This window comes from Poecilia reticulata, linkage group LG2, assembly GCF_000633615.1.
Source record: "Poecilia reticulata strain Guanapo linkage group LG2, Guppy_female_1.0+MT, whole genome shotgun sequence".
In the NCBI taxonomy this organism is placed as follows: domain Eukaryota; kingdom Metazoa; phylum Chordata; class Actinopteri; order Cyprinodontiformes; family Poeciliidae; genus Poecilia; species Poecilia reticulata.
Genome location: NC_024332.1, coordinates 29,680,260 through 29,689,973, shown reverse-complemented (window position 1 = coordinate 29,689,973; position 9,714 = coordinate 29,680,260). Strand labels below are relative to the sequence as shown.

General features: G+C 36.0%; 1 protein-coding gene across 2 annotated transcripts in view; it reads right to left on the bottom strand.

Annotated features, from left to right (window-relative positions):
* Positions 1-6: 6 nt before the first annotated feature.
* LOC103458997 (glypican-6-like) overlaps positions 7-9,714 on the bottom strand; it is a 99,915-nt gene continuing 90,207 nt past the window's right edge. For both annotated transcript variants that reach the window (XM_008400172.2, XM_008400179.2), the window contains 3 exons: positions 6,735-6,871; positions 4,734-4,909; positions 7-3,545 (listed from right to left, as the gene is read on the bottom strand). In XM_008400172.2, coding sequence (XP_008398394.1) covers positions 3,340-3,545; positions 4,734-4,909; positions 6,735-6,871 — 519 coding nt within the window. In that variant the 3' untranslated portion in view covers positions 7-3,339. The remainder of the gene's footprint in view (positions 3,546-4,733; positions 4,910-6,734; positions 6,872-9,714) is intronic.

The window sequence follows — 9,714 nt, the reverse complement described above, 5'->3', positions numbered from 1 at the left end:
GGTGCCAAGGTCTCTCACATTCTCTGTAAGTACGCTCTACTGAGGAGCTTCACTGAAGCATTCAGCCTTGTCCGGTCCCCACAGATTCTCATTTCACAGGTGACTGTGGTCGGCTTCAAGCCTGTCTGTGCTGCAGACATAACCATTCAAGCTTTCCAGATAAATTCAGGGAGTCATTCTTAGCATTCCCTGTCACCACTGTGTGATGTTTGCTCCTTGCCYCTCTTAATAACTCCCAGACATCCAACAAGTATGGTAATATGTACTTGTGTATTCTTTTCAATTCTGTCATTTGAAGTTGACATTTTTAAATACTGCCTGGGRTTATTAGGGCAGTTACTCAATACGCAAAGAAGTAGCATGTTTTTGCGTTTTTTTTTTTTTTTCTAAATGTAGTTCCAGTAGGTATRAAACATCTGATGATAGTTGGTAAATACGTGTAATATATTCTGAGGATGCAGCACTAAAACATGATAGTCAGTTAATTTAAATTCATGTAAAGTTTTACAGCAGCACAAGAATATAGGTTTGCTCTTGCAGACCAACCCAGTAATTTTTATTTGCATATAATTTCATTGTAATTCAAACGSAATATGTTAGTGGGAAACTTAATTTGAGATGCCCAATAGGAATCTCCTAATTTGATTGTCTTTAGAGCCACAGGTGTGAAAGGTTTTTTCTGTTTCTGGTTAGAGATTAGTWACCTGAAGTTGATAACTCTCTTAGTGTTTTTGTTAAAAACATTACATTTGACCTCCTAACAAGAACATACTGAACGTGCCATCGTCTATTACCTTTATCAAATCATTTATGAAAAAGTTSAATATCAGGTAATGTTTAATGGGTTTAATTTTGTACTTAATAGCTGTGTTAAATAGATAATGTTTTTTTTACAGTAAAGACTGTATCGGTCCATAGTCCATTGAAATGACCTTCCTATGTAAAACTTTTTATTAAGTGTCTCTTGATAGAGTAGCTATCCACTGATAAACAAAAACCGGATAATATTTTTGTTTCAGTGTTATCTGCACTTGACTTTGTTCAAAATGGTGTTTACATAAGTGGCATTAACTTTTTCAAACAACTGACTTGAACAAAGCTGTTTCTCAGATCAGAAGCATGAACTGTTCCCTTGTGTTAACCTGATACATAACACAGGCATCTATCAGGAAACCATTTTAGGTCACATTTTTCTTATTCAGAAAGAGTTATATTTCTCTCTGAAGGAAAAAAAAAACCTTGGCGATTGCCGTATGTGCATCTGTGCACCGGTTTGCTTTAGGCTYTTATCGCCAACACATTTATCTGTGTTTGCGCTCAGACTTTATTGATAATGTACAAACATACATACCTAATATTATAAGCTGACGGTCTAAACTATTTAAAAGGAGTAGATTGTGTTGAGTTGTTTCTTTACTCCAGTTCTATCAGTATTGTGTCAGAAAATTCATGTCAAGGTTTTCTATGTACTGAAGCAGCACTTAAATGCATTCTGTCACATCTACCAGCTATAAGGATASCCAGTATAACAGTGAGAATAATTCACATAAGTGAAGGTTTTTCTAGTTCAAGTACTGAAGCAGTACTGAAGCAGAATCAAAACTATCCACTCAYGTTGATCTCTTACAATTCAAACAGGGAATTTTGTGCATAAGAGGAGCTTTACTGATAGCTCGGTCAAACTAAAATACATTTTATGCGAGCAGAGAGAATCACCTGGCRAATGCTAGGCTACAAAATAATCAACGTGCTAATTAATGCTGGARATTGTAAATTGAAACTTGATGTGGTGTGACTGTACAAAAAAGCATTAAAATGGTGGATTCTGAATATGAACTAATTCTGTTTTAACCTGTGTGAACTGAAAGTGCAGCTAATTCTGGTGAAAAGTGAACTTGCACAACAATGGTTTGAATGGAAAAACACCAAAAACCAATTCTGTTTCAAAGTTTGTTAAGTACAGAAATATCATTGCTATGGACTACAGACAGCAGAAGTCTTCATAATAATTAGCTACAGACCAAAGAGAATAATCATCTCCTGCGTATCTTAGGTCATTTAAAAGCTTTTGAATTTCTCATCTTTCATYAAWKTTAAGATGCTAAGAGAGTTATCTAYKAAAGGTAAATWACTGATGGGCCATTTCCTCTCAACAGAACCYAGCTTAAAAACAATCCACAAAAGCCCCTTATGGTTGTAGTAGAAGATTAATAATTAGTTGCTGTAGTCACTTCCTACCTGTTCAATTATTGATGGCATTAAATTATGACAGTATTTATCCCTTTAAACTTGAAGTAAATATTTTAAACTATACTGAGTGATCACATCTTAAACAAAATGTTAACAGAGCTGTTTAACCATAGAGCTACATAACAGTAAATTAGTGGCATCTTCTCTGCAGATAAAAGAAGAAAAAAAACCCTCTTAGAAATGATTTTAGGTTTTCCACTGCTGAAGCTAAGTTAAGAAACTGGCAAGATATGAGCATATTTTGCAGATTATGGAGTTGGYGCAAGGCAAAGTAAATAAAATGTTAATCCTGACCTTTCAAGTCAGCTGTAGCACAAGGCCACTGCTGAACTGATTTTGTGAGTATTTATAAGTTTGTGCAGATTCTGTTTAAAACAATAGATGCATCTACAGCCCAAAACGATTGAAACCGTAAGAAAGATAAAGAAGCACAACTCTGAATTTGCATTCACAAAAAGGAAATTTAAAATAATCGTTTTTCCTTCACAAATCAGTAAATGGCATAATGTTATATTTAATTAAATTCTAACCAAAGCTGTTCCTGAATCCTCTTGCACTTAGATGATCATCACCTCTTTAAAATATATTATCAAACATTTATTAAGCTTATTGTACCTTTTTAAGGTGCATAATTTAACCACATCTCTTTTTACATTTTCTTCAGACAAAAAAATTCTATAAAAAAAAAAACAAAAAAACAAAAAAAGCTCAAAGTGCATACTATATTTTTTCCCCAATTGGAAACCTATGTTTATATTTGCCATATGTGAAATAAATGTACAGATTTTTTTTTTCCAAAAAAAAAATTTGAAGCAGAGTTTGTTGTATCCGCATCAGTCTTAGAAACTGAAATGATTTCATGAAATATAAAGTCTAGGGATGGCACTGCATGATCTTTGGAAAAGTGGAAAATCGTGATGTGGATGACTACTCTCTTTCTCAGAGCATAATCCTGCAGCATCAACGCTGGTAGGCCGAATGCTCTTTGCTCGACTGTGGCTCCAATGTGCTTGAATACAAAAACTGCCAGAGAGGAGAAAAAAGGGGGACAAAAACCCTGCAGTCCATATCTCGCTTGTTGCTCCATCATTATCTCCATTGTCGGTGCAGAGTTAGAGCTAGCAGAGCCAGCATGGTTGGCAGTGCTATGGATGGTGCATGGTGCGGGGCAGAGTCCTCCATAGGCCCGCTCCGGTCGGCTCTCACCACTGGGGTTTCGGTGGCAGCGCTGTACATGTCCGTGCTGCAGCCCTCTGTGCAGCCGCTCCCGCTGCCTGAGCCGCTGCCTTCATCACCTGTATTACAAGAGCAGAACAAAAAACAACAACCAAAAAAAAAAAAAAACGTAAGAGTTCATCATTGGTAATTCAAGGTTCAGCTTTGAATTTCTGAGAATAGGTCATAGTCCTTGTACATGGAATATTATATTCTCTTACAAGTTTGTTAAAACTGATTTTGTACAGAACCTCCTTTACTTAAAGTTTGTTTTAACATTTCCAGAGCAGTAAGCAGTAGATTTCTTGTTTTTGGTAAATAATCATAGTATCCTAGCCAGCTACATAGGGGCACTCAAGCTTTGTGTTTTCACATTTAATTTCTTTATCGTCATCCCAAGATGATCAAATGGCCATTAAGTCCATTAAGAAAAAATACATAGCAACCAAACAGCAAAATAACTTTTTAAACTCTTATGCAGAAGCACACTTTTTACATTTTGCACATTTCTTCCCAGAGAATTGCAATACATGACAGATATGCATCAGTAACAATACACATACTTCAAATGTGGAGAAGGACTTTATGATTAAAAAAAAAATATAGGTAACACTTTATTTGAAGGGGGGGGTGAAAAGACTGTCATGACACTTTCATAAACATGACATAACACCTGTCATGAACATGAATAAGCMTTCATGAATATTTATGACTGTTGTCATAAAGCGTCATTCAGTAAATTATGACACTTTTAATACAAAGTTGACCTTATTCAAAATGTCTTTGTTATGACAACTTGACATTAACCAATAAATCATCACTGTTTAAACTTTACCTTTAATAACATAAATATACCTAATTTTTAAAGTGCAATCAGTAATACTTTTATAAGAAATTTACATCAGTGATGATTTCTTGGTTAATGTCAAGTTGTCATAAAGACATTTTGAATAATGTCAACTTTGTATTAAAAGTGTCATAATTTACCGAATGACGCTTTATGACAACAGTCATAAATATTCATGAAGGCTTATTCATGTTCATGATATGTTATGTCATGTTTATGACAGTCTTATTCACCCCCCTTCAAATAAAGTGTTACCAAAATATACTTGCAATGTCTTTGTCTTACTCATGTAAGAAGTGTTTTTCAATGTTCCAACAAACAATAAAGATAAAAAAAACAAAACTATGACAGCTGCCTAAAGCAAAGCAGAAAAAGCATTCTGATTCATTCGCCTGCATTACAAAAATGGCTAACAGCTTACTTGAGTCCTGAAAGCTGATGTCATTGCCATTGTATGCGTTTCTCAGCTTGTTGGTCATCACCCTCAGAGCCATGATCTGCTGACGGATGAAGGTGTCGGGTCGTGTGATGTCAACACCCACCTCAGGGTTATTCATCTGGTTGGTTAGGCCGTCCTTTTGGACTTCAGGAAAGTATCTTTATTAAAAACACAAAACAAAACAAATTCAAWTAGCCAGGTGGACTTTTTAGAAAGGCACTCTCTATGCAAAGATATAATWCAGAAATAATTATYGTCACAGGCTTTAGGAAAATAAGCAGCACCAAACAAGTGGTTGGAGGGTAGACTAATTCCACYCATAAMTGAAATACGTCTAATTTTTATAAAGCGATTGGAAATAGGTTCTTTAGGTTCACAGCAACGTTTGAGAAATGGGAATTTGACCCCATAATGTCAGTTAATACACTGACACACTTGTGAGGTATTTCTCCGGGGAAAAGTATGTCAGCTGCCTGCTCTCCTGGTGGATAAATAGGCTGCGGGTTGCCATGTGACAGAATTCCACAAATCATGTGACACAACAACGTTTGTTTTCCCATAAGCGCTAATCACTCAAGCTAACATATACCCCTGAAATGTCACTGAATTTGAAAAGGTAACATTTTTGTTTGTTTGTTGACTCAAGGATGACAAAAAAATTAATAAAGAATGACATCCTACATTAGGAGCCGTGTAAATGTTTACATGTTGCTTGAATCTTTTCACATTTTGTCATTTTAAATACAGTGTTATGCATTTGTATTTCCTTTTACGTGATACRCCAACACAAAAAACAGTGTATAATTATTAGGTGAAACGAAACAGAGAAAATCACATTGAAAATTTGTGTGGGATGCGTTCATGTTGAGTTTTATTTAATATGACACCAGTAACAAAAATCTAGTGCAAGCAAATKAATTTTCAATCAGCTGAAAACTGCAGATGTACCAAGAAATCGGTAGGTCAGGYACTCCAAAAATCTGACCTTTATGAAAGAGTATTAAGACAAATGTTGTTGTTGGGGAGGAAAAAAAAAAGCCATAAAAAGCATTATTTACAGCGAATATGCTGGGGATGTTGCTAACATTTGGTAGAGGGCACTCTGCTCAAATCAGGCCAAAACCAAACTTTTGCTCTTTAATCCAAAAAAAGCTAACATTGCACATTGCTCTGAATGTGCTATCCACACAGTGAAATAAAGTGCTGGGGATTTTTTTTTTTTATCATCAAGGACAAGAAAGGTGGTCAGAGTTGATAGGAAGATGCTGAGTAAAAATTACAATCTGTGCTTGAACTATTTTACAAACAAGAAAAAGCAAGATGTGCACAGCTGGTTCTCTAAATGAGTTGCAGGTGCAATTGGAGGAAAATGTGCACCTTAGCAGCGCTCAACACAAACAAGGGTCACATATGTAAAAGATTCTCCAAACATTTATCATTTTCTTTGAACTTCATAGCTATTGCTGGTCTGACAATCAACGAGATTGACTAACATGATAAAACATATTGAAGTTTGTAGTTTATAGTGCCTAAACATGTAAACTAAACAACACTCAGTAAAGACTTTTGCAACTCAAAAAATGAAAGTCTGTGGGCAGTCGAAGTTTTTCTTTTTTTTTTCCACGTAAAGAAATCAGATTAAGAGCTAACACCGAGCTGGCACAGCCAAACAAAGAACAAAGAGAAATTGCTTCTCTTAATAAAAACAACAGTGTATTTCATACAACTCATTACATACTGAAGGAAAACCGTAACAATAAAAGCGACACATCCTTTTTTTTTTTTAATTGAGCAGCTCTAAATGAAAATATGCCCAGCTCCTCCACAGTGCACTGAAAAGAAAAAAAAAAAAAAAAAAAAAAAAGCTTGCCTCTTAATTCTAGGATCAGACTGCTTAACGTCAGGCACGCTGAAAAGACTTTGGACTTCTAAGTAACCTTTTGTGTTAGCCTGCATTAAGCTGCGGGGCTGCAGTCCCCTTACCTGCCCTTGGTGTGTCCATTCCAGCAATCCTCATCACTGGCGTTTCCGGCAGTCACTCTGTCCTCCACACACATYGCCTCSGGCAGACTCGACCAGAACTTCTTGGACAATTTCAGTTTCTCTTTTATGTCGACAACCTAAACAAAGACAAGGGGCTATTAGGCAAGACATAAAAGGACAACTGCGTTTCAGTGAAGCTTTTAAAACACGTGAAAAAGCTTTGGTTTTATGTATTTCAAATCTCTCTTTTTTTATTTATTCTTAAACATTGTTTATTAATGTTAATACACAGACATCAGATATATTCAAAGTAGTGTCTGACATGAGATCAAGATACCAAAAAAACCCCCAAAATGAATATTTGTTCTTAAAGTTGAAATAGAAACGGTAAATGGGCTGAATGTACTTTTCTAGTTCTACGCAGCACTCGAAGCACTCACTACCACACACACACACGCTCGTACACTCATTGCAAAGATTTGTGGGTAACTTGAGATTAAGTGTCTTGACATTTGACACGAGGAAGGTGGAGCTGGACCTTTGAATTACAAGGCAAGTCAAGAAAAACATCACGGTCTTTTCAAACAGATTGTAGCAGGACTGGGGTTACTATTACTTAGTTATAAAAAATATATTGGTAAAATAATAATAAAAAAATATTAATAATACATAATTTTGAATTTGAATAATTTTGGTCTTAACGGAACGTAATCATATTTACTGTATAACTCAGACATGCCTAGCTGTGTCGCTAACTATCCGTGCATAAGTTCATACCTAAATATATGTGCATTTTCATTGAAGCTGCTTATCAGTGATATGAGTGATGAGTTTTGTTATACAGTAGTTGCAGATATGTACAGTTTAAAAGTGCATATAGCGAATTAGATGGGGTAAAAATTCACTTCCTCCAAATCATTTTCAAACAGGAAAAAGCTGGGTTTTAGAGATATTCTTCTTACTTCTATAATCTACGACCTCACTTTATGGTGTTYGACATMATTTCTTTGTCAGAAAATGTAATTTTATACTTGTTTTRTTTTCATTTAAATTTGTTACGTGCTCATTTGAAATAACGATTTTATTCATCCATTCGCCTTCAATATTCCAACTCTTTCCAAGCGTAAATGTCTGGGATTCAACTCCAAGACATGAAGCCTCTTAGGCTGCTTGAGTTGAACTTTTTTGCTTCTGTTAACTGTTAAATATTTGCATAATAAAAAGTAAGACCATGCAGGCTTGCAGCAATAATTTCAGCTCGAATGTCAGACCTAAATGGTCCCTTTGCATCCCAGCCATGTGACACAGTCAGATATCGTTCCCTGACTTAAGCTTGTTGAACTCAAATCTTTCATCAAACACACAGAATTTGACATATTTCACTGCAGCTGAAGGAAAGCGTGATAGCAGCAGGTTGGCCCCATTATCTTTTTCCGTCTGACTTGCTGTTGGCTTACGTGAAATTGTGGTGAACCTGAGCAGAACATGAAAGGTGCTGCACTGACTGTGTGACGCCGCTGTAGGCCCCAACTCCGCTTTTGATGTGTTAATCCTGTCACACTGATGCCAAAGCACTTCAGCGGCTCTGATACTGCCCAGAGGGGTCAGGGCTGCACTCAATGCAAGAGTTTTGACTGGCAATGTTAGACTAAACCTCGCACATTAAGTTTAGTTTCACAAATAAGAGAGATTCACAGCTTCACTCTGGCATCTGTCGAGGTGGGTGAAAAGTGTGAATTTAATTGGGAGTGACTCCCATTTTAGCAATGCAAATATTTGATTAGCACATCTGTTAGGCGCAGTTGCAGAAAATAAACAGTTTACTTCTTACAATTATTTACGCACAGAGGGGGAGATGAGTTTTGTGTGAAGTACTGACGTAAAAAAAAAGAAAAAAAAAGATGTGTTTAATTGTGGATTTATTATGCAAAATGAATAAACTGCATTCTTTCAACCAGCTGGAATAATCTAACTGTTTTAGAGGCGGCATTTCAAGGGAATCCAATAGGATTAATATGAACATTTAGGATTAAGTTAGAGTATTGAAAATGGTAGATGATTGAAAAAAATAAGAGGAGTGAAATAAATATGACACTGGGAAAGGTCTGCCTTTTCTGTCATTGCTGAATGAATCCATAGCGTCAATGCAATGAGCATGTATACTGATGCAATACACCCAAATAAACACTAGATGGCGGTGTGCTGCTAGTAAACGAGGAGCTGACAGGCAACAAGAATGAAGCCTGGAAATAAAACTAATAAAAATATGTCAAAGCGACAATCTATTTGCTAACGACATCTGACTCTGGTTAACCCCGGATCGAGTGCGTGAAACTGTYGCATGTGGAGGGAAAAAACAACGGCATAAACACATTCAACACATCATTAGAATAACAACAGGACAATTTGTCTTAGCATATGAGGGAGAAGCTTATTACAACCAGCTATTACAGCACTGACAGCTCTGACATCCTCATTAAAATCACAACAAGGAACACAGAAGACAACACTTCCACCTCCTCCCCTCAGACCAGGATATTATTCTGTATTTGTTTTCACTGATATGCTTACAAATGATTTCCATGATGGGTGATAGCGGCTCAGGCGCTAAAATGGCTCTGCTCTATATTAAGGATTTACAAGACGGCTGAAAGGAGGGTTCTCTCGGTGTGGATATCAAATTATAAGCAGATTACAAAAAAYAAATACATCAAAAAACATTAAGAGCGTAGATTCCCCCTSMCCCCCMTATTTTTTTACCTATGCAGAAAATGCCATATATGAAGCATTAGTATTCAACRGTGAGCTTTCAATCTCCAGTTTTAATAAATTAAATTGTAAAGCACTTTGGTTCTAAGTTTATATATTCTTTATTTTAGAGTGATGGAAACATTTCATTAGAAACGTGAATTTAACTTCACTGATAGTTTTTGGAATATTTCTGATGACTTTCAGACTTTTTGGTCTGACTACTAAGACT